The following is a 23,330-nucleotide window of genomic DNA, read 5'->3' on the forward strand; positions in this document are numbered from 1 at the left end:
GTGAGCCATTTTTGTCATTTATTATAGGTATTCATCAAAGTAATAGATACAAATGACCATCGTCCCCAGTTTTCTACATCAAAATATGAAGTTGTTATTCCTGAAGATACAGTGCCAGAAACAGAAATTTTGCAAATCAGTGCTGTGGATAAGGATGAGAAAAATAAACTAATCTATACTCTGCAGAGTAGTATAGACCCATTGAGTCTCAAGAAATTTCGTCTTGATCCTGCAACAGGCTCTCTCTGTACATCTGAAAAACTGGATCATGAAGCCATTCACCAGCATGTTCTTACAGTCATGGTAAGCATCTACTTGTTCTTCTGCCTGCATGTGGCTCCTTAAACGTTTCATGTGTTTGAGAATGACAGTGATTTTTTAATGCGTAAGAAAGAAAACCCAAACAGGATTGATAATGTGTTTTCTTTTTAGGTACGGGATCAGGATGTTCCTGTAAAACGCAACTTTGCAAGGATTGTCATTAATGTCAGTGATACAAATGACCATGCCCCATGGTTCACCAGTTCCTCCTATGAAGGGCGGGTTTATGAGTCGGCAGCTGTGGGCTCAGTCGTTTTGCAGGTTACAGCTCTGGACAAAGACAAAGGGAAAAATGCTGAAGTGCTATACTCAATTGAATCAGGTATTTTTGGACCATTCAATTTGTGAGAGCATATTTTCTTTTCTAAAATTAGCATTTCTATGTATATCTGTAAAAATTGCTTGAATTGATCTTTAGCTACCATTTTACATGTTAGGAATGTGGATTTTTCTTTCCTTCTTTTTTTAGAGATTGAATCCTAATAAGTCTGGGACCCAGTATTCTTAGAGAGTCACAGTATTAGCATAATTCAAGACTCTGAGAAGTCCTGCAGAAAAGAAAACTCTCTTTGACTAATTTCAGTATTTCTGAGATAATTTTAACTGAACAACCATTTTCCTCTAAAATATTGGTTGATTATGAAACACTTAGGAATACTGGCCTAGTAATGTAACATTTTACTTTTTAGTCAGAGAGTATTTTCTTTTGTGCAGAGCCTAAGTGTCCATGATAGAGTGCTGATTTGTCCCATTCTCAAAAAAAAGTGTCTTCTACCTATCATCTTCCTTCTGAGTTAGCTCCCCTCCACTATCTTAAACTCCCATGTTTCTTTAAAAATTGTTTCATGAGTGGTATTGGGTTGTTTCAGTAGGCCAGAGTGGGGTCTGAGACTAGAAGAAATGTTGAAAAGGCTTAGATGATGGGCCTGAGTGATCCAGGGCCAGGAATGCCAACTGGAACTGTGTACCTGGGTGTTTTTGAATATAATCAGGCAAGAGCTTGTAGGGACTTGCTGGTGGTAACAAGGAGGATCATCAAGAAATAGTCACGGTAATGTGAAATGTTTTTGTTCTCTCTTCTGTTTTATGCTGCCATTCACTCATTCATTCATTTGTTCCATGAACTGATTGAGTTTATTTTATGTGCCAGGTGCCATAGTCATAGAATTTGTGCTTGTGCTTGATAGATAACAGGTTACCATTGGTCCACAAATGGACATATATGTTCTAAAAGATTTCTGCTCTAGAGCATGTGATTGCACAGTTAGAAATTTCATTGCTTTGAGACTTTCCTTCCTCATGCCAAATACTCTTGAGTAAATGATGAAATATTGAGAAAGTGGTTTGTTTTTTTTTCCCACCTTCCTCAGTGCCATTGTTAGTACAAGCAGTATTGTTATCTTCATAATGGTTTTAGAGAATTGAAATCTTCTGCTTTCCTTGATTTCTGTTGTTATTAAGTGCAGAGCTCTATCTACTTAGATGTAGTCTCTCGTATACATTAGATTCCATAGTGTTTAGATTATCTATAGATCATAAAATAAAAATCTGAGTAAATGGAGAATAATTTTTACACAATACTTACTTTTCTACTTTATGTGCTTAAACTATTCTTATTTCTTTACATATTTGAAATTTCATGTGTTTCCCATAAAATAACTGAATTGAGTTTATTATTCACAAATATGATTTTATATACTGTCTGTGATTGCAGTGTTGAAATGCATTGTAGTATAGTTAGTGACTTGAATACAAGTATTTTTCCACTGGTTCAAAAATTTAGCAGTTAGAAAAACAGTACATTCCATTTGTGCATGCCTGAGCGTTTCAATAAAGTAATTTTGTCATAGACAAACTGGCTGGGTTTATGTAGGAGAAAATGTTAAACTTTCCCTTAGCTTTCACATAATTTTCCACAACTGGGTGGTTAAAATATGATTGTTGGTGTCTGAGTCAAGGCATGTGCATTCTTCAAATGCTTGTAATGACTGATGGGATTAGTAATTTGGTATTCTAAGAATGGAACTCTTATCTGCCCTCAAAGAATAGATAGTACCAATGGGCTATTCTAAAATGGTATTCGAGCTTTTAATATGTTTTTATAGTTTTGGTAATGTAAAGTTATGCTAAACAATTATTTCTTTGGAAACCATTACCAGGAAAATGCAGTAGAATTGTTTGTATGTACATCTTTTGGTATGGTATGAACTATAAAATGTTCTTACTGCCTTTTATTTATCAGTTTATCCATAATCAGCTGCTTCCTAATTTGTGTCAGATTACATTTAATAAAGTTCAAAAGACTAGTTATAAATTCCATTCATAACACTGTATGTTTAATTAGCAGCAATTTATTGAGCAAAAGGTTTAGTCTGATTAGGAGTCTTTAGGGGAAAAGGAATTTAATTAAAAGATATTTTCAGTATCAGTTGGGCTATGCACTAGAGACACATCAGTGCCATACTCTGAGCCATGTGGTATTTTCTTCTTTTTAGGTTATTTTAAAAAGTAGATTATTGGAACATTCCTACTATTGTTATGACACCTGGAAATACATTCAGTAAATACATTTATTGATTTGAATTGTTTTTTTCTCCAAGGTCATGTTAAATGCAATTACAGTGAAGTTTGGTAAAGGTTGCCTTACTTTGATTAGCCTTTACTGAATGAACATCTGCAGTGTGTCAATCACAAGAAGAAACAAGACTCTCCTGCACATCTTTCTTACTTGCTCTGTGGGGGAGGTACATTAAAACCAAAAATGGGCGTGTTTGTTCAGATGATTTCCCTGTTTAAATACAGAGAACAATATAAAGTTAAAATATTTCAGCTAAAGTAAATTACTAAGACCTCAACTTTTGCCGCTCACTGCCTTTCTGATTGGTTCGTAAAAACCATATGTATATTTCAGTGTGGGCAAATGTAACTATTAGTTATACACCAGTCAGCAGCCCTTGTTGTTTTTGCACAAAAAATATGTTGCTTTCTCTTCTGTATATCTGATGCTTTCTGCCTCTGTGTGTGTGTGTGAGAGAGACAGAGAGAAAGAAAGATCCATACATTAAATCACTGGCTAGGTTTCTGTTGAACCTTCTTGGTATCAGTGACAAGTTCCTGTTTAAAAACTCAAGCTGCTCCAGATGGTGAAGAATGTTTCTAAATTTCTTATGGCTGATAAAGAGCAAGATTGTCATACATACTGTTAAAACGACAACAACAACAACAACAGGTGAAGAACAGAAATCTCTACATTGAATAGGGAGGTCAAGGAAGGCCTCACCATCACACTCTCTAAGCAGGGCCATTCAGGTAAAACCTAAATGAATGAGCAAAGAAACGAATGGAGAAGATGGAGAAACAGCTAGGGAAGGCGGTTCTAGGAAAGGACATACCAAATTCAACGGCCTGAGGGAATGTTAACTCCTTCATTTGAAGCCTTGCCTATTTGAAGCTTTTCTGGCAAAATAAAATTTCACTATAGAAAATAAGAGAAATATGGGGCTGGCGTTGTGGCTCAGTGGTAGAGTGCTCACCTAGCATGTGTGAGGCACTGGGTTTGATCTTCAGCACCACATAAAAGTAAATAAGTAATATAAAGGTTAAAAAAAAAAAAGAATGCTTAAAAAAAGAAAAGAGAAATATATGTCAGTGGGCGAATATAAATTTTGGGGGGTGGAGACGGTAGCTGCCAAGGGTTACCATGGTCTCCCATGTCTTGCCAGGCCAGTCTGTCACAGTTTTGAAAGATAAAGATGATGTACGGGATAGAATGAGAAAAGCATCCCTGAGTTCTAATGACTGCCTAAAAATCATTGAGAGAGAACCTGGGATCATTGGCTCATTTAAATAGAGACAGTCCGGATATTAGTGTCTGAGCAGCCTGGCAGAAGCTGCAGGACTCCATCCTTAGGCCAGAGTTCAGTCCAGAGCTGCAGGTTCTAGAGAAACCCTGGCTTCCTCCCTGTTGCAGACTGAGGCACCGCCTTGGGGTCTGGACGCAGAGCCAGGGAGACTTAATGAAAACCAGGCTGAGTCTGGCCTCAAAAAATTGTCATGGATTTTTGGAAAACGTATTAAAGGAAGGAAATGAAGACTATAGAGGAAGTGTTTACTGTTAATGATGTGGAGAAAGAAGTGCTGGACTAATTCCCTGGTTTGCACATCACACTAAGCAGTTCTGGTCTATGAAGTACCATACTGATTGCAAACCTAGAGGAAAAATAATTTAAGAACACAATTAAATAGCTTGTTTTGGGGAAGCATAATAGTTCTTTGGGGGGAAAATAAATGTAGTACTATAAATTCTGCATATTTGTTTATGAAACCAAAAAGGGATGGAAGGCTTACGGATGGATCTATCCTAAATATTCTCATACTGCCTTGATCTATGCAAAAAAAAAAAAAAAGCTATAGAAATTGCTGGTTTCTTGAAAAGACACAAAATTATGGGATTTTTTTGGAGTTAAGGTTATAGCTAAATATATATAGCATAGCCTGGAAAGGTTTAAAGAAAATTAAGCAAAACGATATGTCCTACTAGTTTATTTCTCAGCTGCAGCACTATTAACATTTTGGACCAGAAAATTTTTGTCTTGGGGGTCTGTCTTGTGCATGGTAAGATGTTTAGCAGCCTCCCTGTTCTCCACCACCAGATGCCAGTAACGCTTTCTCCCTCTAAGTTGGGAGAACCAAAAGTATCTCCAGACATTGCCAGATGTCTCTTTGGGAACAAAATTGCCCCTACTTGAGAACCACTGACTAGAAGATAAATTGGGCTGAAAAAGGTTATGAAGGAATTATTGTTGGAATCTTTAAAACCTGTAAAGTAGGTTATTCCTCAGTACACCAAATATTGAAAATAAAGGACAGCTCTCTCAAATCTTGATGTAAATTCTCCCAGTGAATTGAAATCTTCCTTTTCATAATTAATTAGATCTCTGTGAATTTGCACATGCAAATATATTCCAGAAGGCTTTTGAGGAGCTATTGGAAAATCATTAACTCAGATGCTTTATGGAGAGACAACCATGTCTTTCCAAAACATATTTCCAGTTCAAACAACAGAATGAGTTTAGGCTTTAGGTACAAAATGATATTTCTTCTGTTTCTTGTAGTCAAATTTCTGAAAAACATGCCTTATTTTAGATGGATTAAAATGAAACAGGAAACAGTTGATGGTTCCATTCAAATATTCATGTCCTCTGCATTTCTGCTTAATTTCAAAATATCATTTTAAAAGATATTTTTGTTTCTCTTTGTCCAGCTACTACTATTATGTCTCATATCTTCTAACATGTATTTTTTCCCCTCTTTCAGGAAATATTGGAAATTCTTTTATGATTGATCCCATCTTGGGCTCTATAAAAACTGCCAAAGAATTAGATCGAAGTAACCAAGTGGAATATGATTTAATGGTGAAAGCTACAGATAAAGGCAGTCCACCAATGAGTGAAATGACTTCTGTGCATATCTTTGTCACGATTGCCGACAGTGCTGCCCCTAAGTTTACATCAAAAGAATACTCTGTTGAAATTAGTGAAATCACCAGCATTGGGAGTTTTGTTGGACTAGTTACAGCCCATAGTCAGTCATCAGTGATATATGAAATAAAAGATGGAAATATAGGTGATGCCTTTGATATTAATCCACATTCTGGAAGTATCATCACTCAGAAAGCCCTGGATTTTGAAACTTTGCCCATTTATACATTGACAGTCCAGGGTACCAACATGGCTGGTTTGTCCACTAATACAACTGTTTTAGTGCATCTACTAGACGAGAATGACAACTCGCCAGTTTTTATGCAGACAGAATACTCAGGACTTATCAGTGAATCAGCTTCCCTCAACAGTGTAGTCCTGACAGACACGAATATCCCACTAGTGATCCGAGCAACTGATGCTGATAAAGAATCAAATTCCTTGCTTGTTTATCACATTGTTGAGCCGTCTGTGCACAAATATTTTGCTGTTGATTCTAGCACTGGTGCTATTCATACAGTACAAAGTCTGGACTATGAAGAAACAAGTGTTTTTCACTTTACTGTACAAGTGTATGACATGGGGACACCACGTTTATTTGCTGAATATGCAGCTAATGTCACCATACACGTAATTGACATTAATGACTGCCCTCCTGTTTTCTCCAAATCATTGTATGAAGCATCTCTTCTGTTGCCCACATACAAAGGAGTAAAAGTCACCACAGTAAATGCTACTGATGCTGATTCCAGTGCGTTCTCACAGTTAATATACTCCATCACCGAAGGCAATATTGGGGACAAGTTTTTGATGGACTACAAGACTGGCACTATAACTGTACAAAACACAACTCAGTTAAGAAGCCGCTATGAGTTAACCATTCGAGCTTCTGATGGCAGATTTGCCAGCTTTACCTCTGTGAAAATTAATGTGAGGGAAAGCAAGGAAAGTCAGCTCAAGTTCACCCAAGACTTCTACTCTGCCGTCGTGAAAGAGAACTCCACGGAAGCCAAAACATTAGCCGTCATTACTGCTATTGGGAATCCTATCAACGAACCTCTGTTTTATCACATCCTCAACCCAGACCGCAGATTTAAGATCAGCCGCACTTCAGGAGTGCTCTCCACCACCGGTGTACCATTTGATCGTGAACAGCAGGAGGCATTTGATGTGGTTGTAGAAGTGACAGAAGAACATAAGCCTTCAGCAGTGGCCCATGTTGTCGTGAAAGTCACTGTAGAAGACCAAAATGACAACGCACCGGTGTTTGTCAACCTTCCCTATTACGCTGTAGTTAAAGTGGATACCGAGGTGGGCCATGTCATTCGTTATGTCACTGCTGTAGACAGAGATAGTGGCAGGAATGGGGAAGTGCACTACTACCTTAAGGAACACCATGACCACTTTCAAATTGGACCCTCAGGTGAAATTTCATTGAAGAAGCAATTTGAACTTGACACCTTAAATAAAGAATATCTTGTCACAGTGGTTGCAAAAGATGGGGGAAACCCAGCTTTCTCAGCCGAAGTTATAGTCCCAATCACTGTTATGAATAAAGCCATGCCTGTGTTTGAAAAACCTTTCTACAGTGCAGAGATTCCAGAGAATATCCAGATGCACAGCCCAGTTGTCCACATACAAGCCAACAGTCCAGAAGGCTTAAAAGTGTTCTATAGCATCACCGATGGAGATCCTTTTAGCCAGTTTACCATTAACTTCAATACCGGGGTTATAAATGTCATAGCCCCTCTGGATTTTGAGTCCCACCCAGCATATAAACTGAGCATACGAGCAACTGATTCTTTGACTGGTGCTCATGCCGAAGTGTTTGTTGACATAATAGTGGAAGACATCAATGATAACCCTCCTGTGTTTGTTCAGCAGTCTTATGCTGCAACTCTGTCTGAGGCATCTGTAATTGGAACATCTGTCGTTCAAGTTAGAGCTACAGATTCTGACTCAGAACCAAACAGAGGAATTTCATACCAGATGTTTGGAAATCACAGCAAGAGTCATGATCATTTTCACATAGATAGCAGCACTGGTCTCATCTCACTAATCAGAACTTTAGATTATGAACAGTTCCACCAGCACAAGATTTTTGTAAGGGCTGTTGATAGTGGTATGCCCCAACTGAGCAGTGATGTGATTGTCATGGTGGATGTCACTGACCTCAATGATAATCCTCCACTCTTTGACCAACAAATTTATGAAGCCAAAATTAGTGAGCATGCCACTCATGGGCATTTTGTGATGTGTGTGAAGGCCTATGATGCAGACAGTTCTGACATAGACAAGTTGGAATATTCCATTCTGTCTGGCAATGATCATAAACATTTTGTCATTGACAGTAAAACGGGGATTATCACACTCTCAAATCTGCGCCGGCACACCTTGAAGCCATTTTACAGTCTCAACATTTCTGTTTCTGATGGTGTGTTTAGAAGTTCAGCTCAGGTTCACATAACTGTAATTGGAGGCAATTTGCACAGTCCTGTTTTTCTTCAGAATGAATATGAAGTGGAACTTGCTGAAAATGCTCCCTTACATACACTGGTGATTGAGGTTAAAGCAACTGATAGGGATTCTGGTATTTACGGTCTCATTACTTACCACATTGTAAATGACTTTGCCAAAGACAGATTTTACACAAATGAGAGAGGACAGATATTTACTTTGGAAAAACTTGATCGAGAGACCCCAGCAGAGAAAGTGATCCCAGTTCGTTTAATGGCGAAGGATGCTGGAGGAAAAGTTGCTTTCTGCACAATTAATGTTATCCTTACAGATGATAATGATAATGCACCACAGTTTCGGGCAACCAAGTACGAAGTGAACATAGGATCCAGTGCTGCCAAAGGAACGTCAGTCATTAAAGTTTTTGCAAGTGATGCTGATGAGGGATCCAATGCTGATGTCACCTATGCCATTGAAGCAGATTCTGAAAGTGTTAAGGAGAATTTGGAAATTAACAAACTGTCTGGCATAATTACCACAAAGGAAAGCTTAATTGGCTTAGAAAATGAGTTCTTCACTTTCTTTGTTAGAGCTGTGGATAATGGGTCTCCATCAAAAGAATCTGTTGTTCCTGTCTATGTTAAGATACTTCCCCCAGAAACACAGCTTCCAAAATTTTCAGAACCCTTTTATACTTATACAGTTTCAGAAGATATGCCTATTGGAACAGAAATAGATCTCATCCAAGCAGAGTACAGCGGCACTGTTCTTTACAGCCTAATCAAAGGGAATACTCCTGAAAGTAATAGAGATGAGTTCTTTGTGATTGACAGGCAAAGCGGTAGACTAAAATTGGAGAAGAGTCTAGATCATGAGACAACTAAGTGGTATCAGTTTTCCATACTTGCCAGATGTACTCGTGATGATTATGAACTGGTGGCTTCAGTAGATGTTAGTATCCAAGTGAAAGATACAAATGATAACAGCCCAGTGTTGGAGTCCAATCCATATGAGGCATTTGTTGTTGAAAACCTACCAGGGGGAAGCAGGGTCATCCAGATTAGGGCATCTGACCTAGATTCAGGAGCCAATGGTCAAGTTATATACAGTCTCGATCAGTCACAAAGTGTAGACATCATCGAATCTTTTGCCATTAATATGGAAACAGGCTGGATTACAACTCTAAAGGCACTGGACCATGAGGAGAAGGACAATTATCAGATTAAAGTGGTTGCATCAGATTATGGCGAAAAGGTTCAGCTGTCTTCCACGGCCATCGTGGACGTTACTGTCACAGATGTCAATGACAGTCCGCCACGATTCACAGCAGAGATTTATAAAGGGACTGTGAGTGAAGACGATCCACCAGGTGGTGTAATTGCCATCCTAAGTACCACAGATGCCGACTCTGAAGAGATTAACAGACAAGTTACATATTTTATAACAGGTAAAGATTTCAAACCAATTGGTTTAATTTAAAGTGTATTAAAAGTATATTGTATATGTATTTTAGGGAAATAGGGAGTTAAAGGGATAGTTTTAGTTAATAAGTAGCTAAGTCACATCTGTTAAGCGCATTTCAGGTTCTTTACCTAAGTACCACTGTTTCCTTAGACTGACCTTCATGCTCATTCTATTGAGCTTAAATTTTATTTGGCTTAATGCTGTGTTTAAGTACATATTTTAATGCTGTTTTTGGGGGGTAAAAAGTTGAAGTATGCCAAATTTATATTAATTATTTTTAGAATTCTTAGTCCTTTTAAACTGTAACTATACATCTTTTGTATGATTTATTTTTCCTATTACTTATTTCTGTCTTTAATTCAACAAATTTGACTGTCATCTTCCTTCATTGATTTATTAGGAGGGGATGCTTTGGGACAGTTTGCTGTTGAAAATATACAGAATGAGTGGAAGGTCTATGTAAAGAAACCTCTAGATAGGGAAAAAAAGGACAATTATCTTCTGACCATCACAGCAACTGATGGGACCTTCTCATCAAAGGCTATTGTTGAAGTGAAGGTTCTTGATGCAAATGACAACAGTCCAGTTTGTGAAAAGGTAGGCTTCTCTTTTAAGTTTGAATATTAGAATTCAAATTTCTTAATCCTTTTAATAGGACTGCCATTGACCTCTCTGTTGTACTTTAGTTGTGTTTTGTATTATAATCACTGTTAAAGCAGAGGTGTCCAATGATATAAGACTTGGAAAAGCTTCAGAACTATTTTGTGGAATGGTAAGTTGCTCAAAAACTTTGTTCTTAAATTATGGACAGGATTATGGTTGTGTCTAACTCTAAAAATACTCTGTCAACTTTCATAAAAAGGATTCTTTAATTTGAGAATAAGATTGTTTTGGTGAAAACATTTGACCAGCTCTTCTACAAAGCTCAGTTTTGCTTTAGCAGATCATTTTGGAGCACTTGCTTTTCTACACAATAGAAAAACTTAAAGAGGTTAAGGAAAAGGCTCCTGCACCTGTGGCGTACACTATTTAATAGGAGAACAACATATAACCAGAGCCGGGCATGGTAGTGCATGCCTGTAATCCCAGAAGCTCTGGAGGCTGAGGCAGGAGGATCTTGAGTTCAAAGTTAGCCTCAGCAAATTAGCAAGACCCTAAACAACTTAGTGAAACCCTGTCTAAAACCAGAAATATAAAAGGGGTTGGGGATTGAGATGTGGCTCAGTAGTTAAGTGCCCCTGGGCTCAATTCCTGGTAACCATATATGTCTATCTCAGAGAAGAGCTGTTCCCCCTTCAAGTTGACTATAAGAGTAGCAGGACTCAAGCAGGAGTGGTCACTGGAGCGAGGAGATGAGGAAAAGCTGTTCAGTGGCAGGTTGGGGGCTGACCCTTCAGGAGGTAGTGATACGATGATCAGGAGGAGTGGAAAGGTGGTGTGTGAGGAGGGAATGGAGGTGTGGGAATAGTCGCTGATTTTGCCAGAAGTGTTAAATCCCTGGGAAGGGGCGAGAAGGTCAAATGGATTAAGGAATTTGTGGAGGATAAGATAGGGATGATATGAACCAAGAGTTCCTTAAAGAAGTTCAGTTTGGTTGTGTTATGTCTATAATTTGGATAAGGAAGAGTGAAAACCCATAGAACAGGCAGAGGTGGCAGAAGAATGAAAGTTCTGAAGGCGCCACATTAAAAAAGTGGTAGCATTCAGTCCCTGCCTGAATGTGACAGGAATGTTGTGTCAGGACTTGAACATTTACTGCTGAGAGTATTTGGAGAAAGAACAAGGTGGTGGCATAGGTCAGCCTGGAGGGGATATCTGTCTTAGCGGAAGCCTGTCGAGTTCCATTTCAGATTTGTTTAATTTCAGGTAATGGGACTTTTAATTGGATGTGATTTTTAGACATTTAGAGATGGTGAGATTCAGGATGGATATACCTGGCAGTTGTTTTTGGAAGCTGACCATTGAGTTCATTTGAGAGGATACCAACAAAAAGGTGGTCAGGGAGAAGAGATGAGTTACTTGCAAAGGAAGCAGAGATGGAAGGAAGAGTCAGACTGATGCAGTGCAGTCAAGGGCATGAGAGAATTTTGAGGAGGAAGGGTGGTAAGCAAAGGTATAATGTAGCTGGAAAAGATGGCCGAGAAGTGAAATAGACCATATCAGTTCTGCGAATGACTTGGGAAATAGCAGTCTCTGGATATGATATAAGTGGACACCTACCTGACTAAAGGTCACATGGTGTGCATTAATGAAGAAATAGCTTTGACCAGTGCAGAGGGTTAGGAGTAAAGGAAGGAAGAAGAGTGTGACAGGATAAGAGAAGACTGGTAGAGGGGACAGTGAATGTGAAGAGGGAGAGAGCCACTTAAGAACGCTGTGGATTCAGTAAGCGGAGAGGTGTTGCCGCTGCAGAGAACAACAGAGCTGATCTCAGGCAAAGAGATGCTGGAAATTCATTCTTGGGGAGGTGGGACTCCTGAAGGATGAGGAGTTAATTCCTATTCCTTTTTGTACTTTTGGGTGAGAATATGGAATGGGGGTTATGCACATGTCTCCCCTTAATGGAAATTAAATGTGTTTTGTTTTCTAGGACTTTCACATTATTTGAATGTAATACTGTAACTTCTTTGAGAATAATAAAATTAGGACACTAAACCATTTGAATTAAACAGTGTATTGCAAAATATCCTGTTTCATGAGTCATAAAATATAGCTCACCTAAGGGCCTGGAGGGTATAGGTTAGTGTAAGGGTGCTTGCCTAGCATGTCCAAGGCCCAGGTTTGGATCCCCAGCATTAAAAATATATCTACACACACACACACACACACACACACACGTAAACTTATTCAGAAAGTACATTCAACAAAATCTTTTTTTTTTTAAGAGAGAGAGAGAATTTTTAATATTTATTTTTTAGTTTTCGGCGGACACAACATCTTTTGTTGGTATGTGGTGCTGAGGATCAAACCCGGGCCACACGCATGCCAGGCGAGCGCACTACCGCTTGAGCCACATCCCCAGCCCTCAACAAAATCTTAATCTGTTCCTCTTATGTTTTTGTTTATTGCATGGATTCCTTAATAATTGGAACTGGAAACAGCTGTTTACTGTGTTTGAAGGTTAAGTGGGTATGAAGAGAGAGGAGCAGGTGTCCTGTCTGTGGCTTTGGGAAAAACTTTGTTTTCTTTCATAACAACAAGGATCACTTCTCTCCCAGATACAATCACTTGGTTATGTTAACAAACACTTGCACACACAATAAATTCCTGTACTTGGAATTCAGTATATAGGATGTAATAAGTATTCTCTCTACTTTTTAGATAAATACTTTATAAGAATTTAAATGTGAAACTGCCTTAACAACTTACTGTTTGCTATTCTGTTGGTAAAATGTTAGGTCAGATTCTTTCAGGGACATGATATTGGTAACTCTTACTTTCTCCCTCATTTTTTACATGTGTTTTTTAAAAGCTCTTTGAATCTGAACTTTAGTCGTTTTCCATGTTTTCTATGGCCAAAATAAAATTATTCCTTTTTCGTTATTCTCTTAATAATCACTGCTGACTTTTAATTTCTTCATTCTAACAATGTTGTTTAAAATCTTTGTAGACTCTTTATTCAGACACCATTCCTGAGGACTCTCTTCCTGGGAAATTGATCATGCAGGTCTCTGCTACAGATGCAGATATCCGTTCCAATGCTGAAATTACTTACACATTGTTTGGTTCAGGGGCAGAAAAATTCAAACTGAATCCAGACACAGGTAATGATGAGAGTTTGGGACAAGTTTCATTGTATACTCTTACAAAATCATGTGTGTTGGGTGATTTAGTTTGTTTACATACAGTATTTGTCCTTTTCAAATTTACCCTGCTGCTTGGAGTTGACATCTTTTGGAAAAAAAAAAAAAAAAAAGCAACAATAGCACTTAACCTTGAGCTAACAATTTAAAACTTATACATCAAATTTCCTGCTTCATTTGTTTTATTTATAAAGCACATTTTTAAAATTTGTGACCATGAATTTATAATTTAACATTTTCCATAATTAAAATGATCCATATTGCTTTGTTCATCTTTATAGTTTGTATTTTGTTAAAGTTGCAATAATATGCTGGGTACTGTGGTGCACACCTGTAATTCCAGCGCCTCGGGAAGCTGAGACAGGAGGACTGCAAGTTCAGAGCCAGCCTCAGCAAAAGTGAGGTGCTGAGCAACTCAGTGAGACCCTGCCTCTAAATAAAATACAAAATAGGACTGAGAATGTGGCTCAGTGGCCAAGTGCTCCTGGGTTCAATCTGTGGTACTAAAAAAAAAAAGAAAAAAAAAATTGTGATAACGTAATAGGTTTCCTTTAAGCTTTTTTTATTTTCTGAAGAACAGATTATGAACATATGAGTCTAATTTTTTAATCAATAAAAAGGTTCAAATTTGGTTAATTAGCTGTTTTACTTTGGGGATTGTGTGTAGCATAAGAGTCTTTGGCCTCACATTCTATGACGATTAGGATCTAAAACCTGGAACTTGTGTGCTCATCCAGCTGTTGAGTCTGTTATTGATAAAATTGTTCTCCAGAGAAAAGCTGTTATTTATATTTAGTAAGAGAAGAGAAGTAGGATGTATAGCTGCAGTTCACAGTTAAATTTCAAGTGATTCCATTTATTTCTGTTTGTTTTTAGGTGAACTGAAAACATTAGCCCCCCTTGATCGGGAGGAGCAAGCAGTTTATAATCTGCTAGTCAAGGCCACAGATGGAGGGGGAAGATTCTGTCAAGCCAATGTTGTGCTTACGTTAGAAGATGTGAATGATAACGCCCCTGAATTCACTGCTGATCCTTATACCATTACCGTGTTTGAAAACACAGAGCCTGGAACACTGTTGACCAGAGTGCAAGCCACAGATGCAGATGCAGGTATCCTCTGGAAGATTGCCCTGTCTTCAGACTGCACTGAGGGCTTAGGAGCCACTGTGTTAAACACATTCCAAATGAAGCCTCATCTTACCTCATACATGTGGAGTAGCTCCTCATTGTCATAAAATGACATCTTCAGAATAATTAATTCACTTTTAATGAATATTTGAAGCCTTAAAATTATGCCCAGTAAACTTACTGCTGTATCTATAGGGTTACTAACATTCTTGTTAGTGACTTCAAGAATTGATCTTCATGTCTAATTGAATTAATTGCTTTGTTAATACACTGTTGGTGTCATAAAGATAGAACAAGCAAAAGCTGTATTATCATAGTTTTTTAACATTTTTTTTGAGACAATAGGACTAAGATATATATTCATAGCATTTTGATAGTAAAGAATAACTTCTTTAGTCTAATACTGAAGAATTAGAAGAAAACAAAAAAAAAATACTTTTCAAATAATTCTTTGTCTTTAAAGCTAAATAATAAATAGATGTCTTTTTAAAATAGTACACAGTAAATTGTTACTTATAAATTGGTAATTCAGTTTACTGTTTCTTGATCACATTCATAAATTTTTTAAATAATATAAGCATTTTACTATTTTAAAAATTATTAATGTTAATTAAACATAATTTCATATCTTCACAGGTTTGAATCGAAAGATTTCCTACTCACTGACTGACTCTGCTGATGGGCAGTTCTCCATTAACGAATTATCTGGAATTATTCAATTAGAAAAGCCTCTGGATAGAGAACTACAGGCAGTATATACCCTTAGTTTGAAAGCTGTAGACCAAGGTTTGCCAAGGAGGTTGACAGCTACTGGCACTGTCGTTGTATCAGTTTTAGATATAAATGATAACCCACCTGTGTTTGAATACCGTGAATATGGTGCCACAGTGTCTGAGGACATTCTAATTGGAACAGAAGTTCTTCAAGTTTATGCAGCAAGTCGGGATATTGAAGCAAATGCAGAAATCACCTACTCAATAATAAGTGGAAATGAACATGGGAAATTCAGCATAGATTCTAAAACAGGTAATTTACCATGTAAATGAGAAGTTCTTTATTTCACCAAAAAGGCTAGATTTGCTAGGCCCTAAACTGCATAGAGTGACGGGTCACCTGTAGTCAGTAGATGTTCAGAAAAGATGGAGCTCAAGTTTTCCTTTTGTTATTTTTTTAAAGTGTGAGAGTGGTTAAGATGACTTCAGACTGTAGCTCTACTTAATAAAATATTATTTCTGGTGTATCATTGTAAACTACAAGCAAATCAAAAGAGAAAATTAAAATTCTAATAGCTTAGTGATGAAATAAAATGTCACACATTAGTTAAAGGTAAGAATGGCTGATAGTAGAAGACCTTGTATAATTACTCCTTTTACCCCCTGTATTCAACACAGGTGAAGTAGCTTCCCAAGTAAAACCATAGCTTTGACCTGTCAGATCTTAGTTTCTATGGTAGGTGTCTGATAATTCATTAAGTTGATTTCCTCATTATGCTAGTTATATAATAGTGGACATACTTTGGATCATACCAAAAGACTGCCAACAAGGTCAAAAGTCGGAAGTGTTATTAATCCTACTGTGTAAAATACTGATGTCATCTTATTAGCCTGTTGTCTGAAGTAGCTATCAGTCTTAGAACCCTTTAAGAAGTTGCTCTTTTTTGTAGGGTATCCTTGAAAGTTGAAAGGAGATCAGTACAGTAGAGGGAAGGGACCCAGAGAGCTGGAAAAATGATGTTGGCCAAATTATATTGTTAAACTGTGTACATGTACAAATATATAACAACAAATCCCACCATTACATGTAGATATAACACACCAATAAAAAAGGCAGGGAGGGACCTCAATGCAATTATAAAATAAAGAAATAAAAAGTTGCTGTAATTTAATTGTATGTGACTACTTCAGATAAAGAATAGGTGTGTAATTATGTTATTTAGACAGGTATTTTAGTACATATCATAAAGTCGTTGTTTTAGGGTTCTTTTGTGTCTGTCTCTTTTTAAGTAGAATAGACAATAATGAACTGACAATGAAAGGTGTCACAGGAATTGTTAGATCAAAAAATGGATTTTCAATGTTAAAATATAAGTAGAAGGTTATGTGGAGATTCTTTTGTAATGAAAAGGATGAATAAGTCTTTTAAAAAGAATGAGAAGGAAAAAAAAAACCCTAAAAGCACAGCATGGAATTTTTTAGAGTTTTCTTTTGTTTATTAAAATAAAGTCTGTTGTGATCTCTGGTTTGAGATACAAGAGATAATCATTCTTATAGTAGGGATATTTTAATGGCTGGGAAAATAATTGGGAGAAATAAGGCTTCAGGGTTGGGCAAATTCCTGATTTTTAATATTTGAATTAAGAAATTAGAAAACACAGCCAGGCATGATGACCCATGCCTATAATCCCAGCTGCTCAGGAGACTGAGGCAGAAGGATTGCAAATTCAGAACCAGTCTAGGTAACTTCATCAGACCCTATCTCAAAATGAAAGGATTCAAAAAGGACTCGGGAAGTAGCTCATTAAAGTGGTAGCATTATAAAGATTTGTAAGTAATTTTGATTTTTTTTTTTTTTTTATGCAGGAGCCATATTTATCATTGAGAATCTGGATTATGAAAGCTCCCATGAATACTACCTGACTGTAGAAGCCACTGATGGAGGCACACCTTCGTTAAGTGACATGGCCACTGTGAACATTAATGTGACAGATATCAATGACAACACGCCCGTGTTCAGCCAGGACACCTATACCACAGTGATCAGTGAAGATGCTGTTCTTGAGCAGTCTGTGATTACAGTGAGTATTTTTTTCCCTCTTACAGTTTTCTTCTTCTGGGTCTTTACAAGAATTTTTAGTTAAATCAGTCTAGTTTTTGTAGACCAAAAACTGTCTTCCTAAAGCAGAGTGTGATATTTTCTAGGTTATGGCTGATGATGCTGATGGACCTTCCAATAGCCACATCCACTACTCAATTATAGAAGGCAATCAAGGAAGCCCATTTACCATTGACCCTGTTAAGGGAGAAGTGAAAGTGACTAAACTTCTAGACCGAGAAACAGTAAGTGAAAAAGTTGGATTTAAATTGTTTACTAAATACCAAATCAAAAAATAGAAGTGCCTGGTATTCCTGTCTGCTGGACATAATGTGAAGTACCAAAAGTTAGAACCAGCCTCTTTCTCAGGAACTGACGAGCAAGATATAAATACTTGAGAAGCAATTGCAATACAAAAGTCTCAAGAATATAAGAAATAGCTTCCTGGTAATAGAAAGTTTGTATTCAGGAAGAGATTGCTAATGGCTTCAACATCCTGAGATCCTTCAGGTGTTAGTTTTTTAGTTTTTTTGTTACTGTGCCCAAAAAGTGGAGAAGGAAAAGTTTCTTTTGCCCTGGGCCCGAAGTGAGGCAGAACATCCTGATGGAGCGGGAAGCTGCTCCATTTGTGGTGGCCAGGAAGCAGAGATAGGAAGGGGAAGGGGCTTTAGGGAAGTCCTCAGTGGCTTACCTCCTCCAGCCATGCCCCAGCCACCACAGCCACCGCCTGTTCAAGCTAGGGTGACTGATTAAGTTAACCGTGATAATCTGATCGTCTCACCTCTGAAGAGACCTGCGTTAACATAGGAGCTTTGGGGGGGGGGGGACGGACACCTCATATCCAAACAGAAAATGACATAACAGCAGAGATTTGGAAAACCACTGGGATCGAGAGAAGGAAATTCCCTGTGAGAAACTGCATGAATGAAAGCATGGAACACATTCAAGAGTCTGTACCCAGTTCTACTGGAGAAATGTATCATAAAAAGTAGTTGAGGGGCATTCAGTGAGAAGTGGTTTTAGGAACAGATTATGAGCCACATAATCAGGATCAGAGGTTCAGACCTGATGCTGCAGGCACTAGGAAATTATTCAATGTTTGCAATCTGATATATATTAAAAGACTTGGAAGATTACTACTTCCATACGTGGAAGTATGCTTCAGAGTGGAGAGAGATGGTGGGGTGGGGTGGTGGTAGTGGTAGGAAAGGCTATTGATAATTCATCAATTGTGACACAGTAGGAGGCCAGATTAGGAAAGCAGCAGTTAAGAATGGAATGAAAACACAAACAAAGAAACTTTGCAAAGGAAAAACTAGAATTCACAAAGCTTAGTTCATGGCTCTGTGTAGAAAGCAGCAATATCAGAAATGACTTGACTTCTGTCTGTGCTGAGTGGACATTGTCAAGTTGGGAAGTTATGAGGTATAAACTCATAGGGGCTGGAAGGAGTTAGTGAACATGGTTTTTTTATTCTAAATTTTTTTTAAAAAGTACATCCATAAATAACATTGACATTGTGTTTTTTTTTTGTTGTTGTTCTAATTAGTTATACATGACAGTAGACTGCATCTTGATGTATGGTACATAGGTATAATTTCTCATTCTTCTGGTTGTACATGATGTAGAATCCCTCTGGTTGTGTAGTCATATATGTACATAGGGTAATGTCAGATTCATTTTACTACCCTTCCTACCCTCATACTCCTCCCCTCCCTTCACTCCCCTGTAACCTAATCCAAAGAACTATTCTTCCCTAGCTTTACTGCCCACCCCCTACTGTGTAGCATCCACTTATTAGAGAAAACATTCTTTGGGTTTGGGAGATTGGCTTATTTCACTTAGCATAATATTTTCCAGCTGCATCCATTTATTGGTAAATGCCATAATTTCATTCTTTTTAAAGACTAAGTAATATTCCATTGTGTCTATATACCACATTTTCTTTATCCATTCATCTGTTGAAGGACACCTAACTTCGTTCCATGGTTGTAGCTTTTGTGAGTTGAGTTGCTGTAAACATTGATGGGGCTGGGTCACTGTAGTGTGCTGATTTTAAGTCCTTTGGGTATAAACCAAGGAGTGGGATAGCAAGGTCAAATGGTGGTTCCCTTCCAAGTTTTCTAAGGAATCTCCATACTGCTTTCTAGAGTGGTTGCACCAATTTGTAGTCCCACCAGCAATGTATGAGTGTACCTTATCTCCCACATGCTTGCCAACATTTATTGTTGCTTGTATTCTTGATAATTGTCATTGTGACTGCAGTGAATGAAATTTTAGGAAAACTGCTTTCTGTGTTATTACTGAAGCAACAGCATTTGAGATAGACTGACACTTTTTTTTTTTTAACCTAATCATTTTTATTACTTCTGGCTTCTTTCTGTTAATGGAACTGCATATTTTTAAAGATAAAACATTTTAACAAGATGAATGTGTTTTTGAGAAGCATTGGAGACTCTAATCATCATTGGTATCTTTTTCTCTTGAGAAAAACACATTATTTGTAGTTCACTCATTTGTAGGTTAGCCAGATACGGGATACAACAAATGACTACAGCGAATTTTGACTCGTTGGCTTTATGAAAATGAAGGTGCATTTTCTGTTTCTCTCCACCCCGCACCCCTCCCAATCCCCAAAAGATTTCAGGTTACACACTTACGGTTCAAGCTTCTGATAATGGCAGCCCACCCAGGGTCAACACGACGACTGTGAACATTGACGTGTCTGATGTGAATGACAATGCCCCCATCTTCTCCAAGGGAAACTACAGTGTGATCATCCAGGTAAGCTTAGCAGACCAGAGGATTTGGGGGATTCTTTTTGAAATGAACTCTTTCACTGTGGTCAGATGCTGATTTGAAATATCTTTCTTTTCCCAAGTCTTTCATCTCCACTCTTTTTGTGCTTGGGTGTTGAGCTGTTCTCCCTGTCCGAGGACTGAGAGCGTTGCTAATCCTGTCTTCTTCTTTGCTGTTGCTTTTCCTCCTCCCCTCCCCCCCCCATCTAGGCCTGGCTTTGTCCCCCCCCCCCCCACGACTCCACCCTGCATCCTCCTCGCTCCCACCCCTCCGCACCACCATTACCTTCCACACACCCTTTTCCCTCACAGGCATTCCTCCCCTTCCCGTGCTCTCTCCCCACCTCAACTCCAACTGCAATCCCCTCTACCCCACTTCTTTTCTCCCTCTGTCAGGTCGATCATCAGTAAGACTTTTCCCCTCTGATATATTTTCTATTATTAAGAAACTCTCAAGTATCCCTTATCCAATAGATTTGGTTGTGTTGAAGTAGTTTTGTGTTGTTCTGTTTTTAATTTGGTGCAGGAAAATAAGCCAGTGGGTTTCAGTGTCCTCCAGCTAGTCGTGACAGACAAGGACTCCTCTCACAATGGTCCACCCTTCTACTTTACTATTGTGAGTGGAAATGAAGACGAAGCATTTGAAGTGAACCAGCAAGGAGTCCTCCTGACGGCAGCCGCCATCAAGAGGAAAGTGAAGGACCATTACTTCCTGCATGTGAAGGTATTGAAGTCTGTCTGGTTTTATGGGAGAGCCTTAGAGAAGACCTGATTGGCAGTTATCTTCCTACATTAAACAGCTTACATTTCATAAAAACAAAAATTTATACATTTGTGGCATGTTTTGTGCCACACCTTCATTTTTGAGGTGACTCCCTTATTCAGTTGGTAGCCTGATCATCTACAGTGCTGGAACTGAGTTTCTGTATGAATTAGTGGAAGACTATTTGTCCTTTATCTCAACAGGCCTTTTTCTCATCCAGAGGAATTGGTATAAAACAATTGGTGATTTATTATTATTATTATTTTTTAAGAATTTGAACAATATAAATACATTTTTATTAAGCAGTTATAAACAAGATAATCAAAGTGATTTTTCTTTTTTTTTTTTTTTCTTTTTGTAGGTGGCAGATAATGGAAAACCTCAGTTGTCATCTTTGACATATATTGACATTAGAGTCATCGAGGAGAGCATCCATCCTCCTGCAATTCTGCCCCTAGAGATTTTCATTACTGCATTTGGAGAGGAATACTCTGGTGGTGTCATTGGGAAAATCCATGCAACAGACCAAGATGTGTATGACACTTTAACCTACAGTCTTGACCCCCAAATGGACAACCTATTCTCTGTTTCCAGCACGGGGGGTAAGCTCATAGCACACAAAAAGCTAGATATAGGGCAGTACCTTCTTAACGTCAGCGTAACTGATGGAAAATTTACCACAATGGCTGACATCACAGTGTATATCCGACAAATAACACAAGAGATGTTGAACCACACCATTGCTATACGCTTTGCCAATCTCACTCCAGAAGAATTTGTTGGTGACTACTGGCGCAACTTCCAGCGAGCTTTACGAAACATCCTGGGTTTGAGGAGGAACGACATACAGATTGTTAGTTTGCAGCCCTCTGAACCTCATCCACATCTGGATGTCCTACTTTTTGTAGAGAAATCAGGTAGTGCCCAGGTTTCAACAAAACAACTCTTGCACAAGATTAATTCTTCTGTGACTGATATTGAGGAAATCATTGGTGTTAGGATATTAGATGTATTCCAGAAGCTCTGTGCAGGACTGGATTGCCCTTGGAAATTCTGTGATGAAAAGATATCCATGGATGAAAATGTTATGTCGACGCATAGCACGGCCAGACTGAGCTTTGTGACACCTCGCCACCATAGGACAGCCGTGTGTCTCTGCCAAGGTAAGTAAATGAGAACAGGTATTTCATGTACAGCCTTTGATGATTATACCATACAGATCATTTTGTTGAAATTCCTGTTTTTTTCTCTCTCTCCTCTCTTTTATTTAATTAAAGAGGGGAAATGCCCACCTGTCCACCATGGATGCGAAGACAACCCCTGCCCTGCAGGATCCGAATGTATTGCTGATCCAAGAGAGGAGAAGTACACCTGTGTCTGTCCTGGTGGCAGGTTTGGTCAGTGCCCAGGTAGGTTCAATGACTGAGCAAAATTTTATTTCAAAAAATCAGTTCCAATCTTTCTTAATTTTTGTATTCTTTATTTGAGAAAAATAAATGATGCAAAGTATTTTTATTTAAGTCAAATGTAGAGATGAATAAGGAAAAACAGTAATGACTTTTTCTTCCTCTTGTTATATATAATAACACATTCTAGTTCAGTTTGATGTTCCCCCTTTCGTATCATCGGTGCTTGAGTAGATTTTAGAGGTTTGTTTTTCCTTTTTCTCTTTCATCCTCTCTTAAAAACAAAATAAAACAAAAAAAGCCTGAAGAAAATTACATCTTACACAATCCTAACTTCTTGCTTTTTTTTTTCTCTACGTAATAGTGTATTATGGGCATATTTCTGAGCCAGTATTCTTTTTAATATCTGTGAAATATTTTCTAGCATGACTCTTTTTGTGATTTAATCAGCATTTTCCTTATGTAGAAAGATTCCAGTTACTCTGTGTAAAAAAAAAAATAATAATAATAATCCTTATACATATATTCTTTTCTTTTCTATTACAGCAGATCAGGAACTGCTGGGTCAAAGAATTAAGTGCATTTAAAATTTTAAAGATAACCTTATGTTAATTTTCCAAAAAGATGAACCAATTCTTATTTTTTCCAGTCATATATGAAGGTGCCAGCATTGACAGTTTCCAGTTTAAAAAAAAAAAAAAAAAGAAAACTCCTTTGGGGCTGGGATTGTGGTGTGGCTCAGCGGTGGAGCGCTCGCCTAGCATGGGCAGGACCCAGGTTCTATCCTTAGCACCACATAAAAATAAAGACATTGTGTTGTGTCCATCTACACCTAGAAAATAAATGTTTAAAAAAAAAAAAAAAACTCCCCATCTAATGAACACAAAATGATATCTCGT

General features: G+C 38.0%; 1 protein-coding gene across 6 annotated transcripts in view; it reads left to right on the forward strand.

Annotated features, from left to right (window-relative positions):
• The window catches only part of FAT1 (FAT atypical cadherin 1), a 125,846-nt gene that overhangs the window by 87,301 nt on the left and 15,215 nt on the right, over positions 1-23,330 (forward strand). For all 6 annotated transcript variants that reach the window (XM_081269388.1, XM_081269387.1, XM_081269392.1 and 3 more), the window contains exons 8-20: positions 28-303; positions 433-643; positions 5,638-9,705; positions 10,123-10,319; positions 13,333-13,486; positions 14,402-14,635; positions 15,290-15,679; positions 17,233-17,447; positions 17,572-17,709; positions 20,105-20,248; positions 20,789-20,986; positions 21,387-22,188; positions 22,303-22,434. In XM_081269388.1, coding sequence (XP_081125514.1) covers positions 28-303; positions 433-643; positions 5,638-9,705; positions 10,123-10,319; positions 13,333-13,486; positions 14,402-14,635; positions 15,290-15,679; positions 17,233-17,447; positions 17,572-17,709; positions 20,105-20,248; positions 20,789-20,986; positions 21,387-22,188; positions 22,303-22,434 — 7,159 coding nt within the window. The remainder of the gene's footprint in view (positions 1-27; positions 304-432; positions 644-5,637; positions 9,706-10,122; positions 10,320-13,332; positions 13,487-14,401; positions 14,636-15,289; positions 15,680-17,232; positions 17,448-17,571; positions 17,710-20,104; positions 20,249-20,788; positions 20,987-21,386; positions 22,189-22,302; positions 22,435-23,330) is intronic.

Source organism: Spermophilus citellus, assembly GCF_964194105.1.
Source record: "Spermophilus citellus genome assembly, chromosome: 16".
Classification (NCBI taxonomy): Eukaryota; Metazoa; Chordata; class Mammalia; order Rodentia; family Sciuridae; genus Spermophilus; species Spermophilus citellus.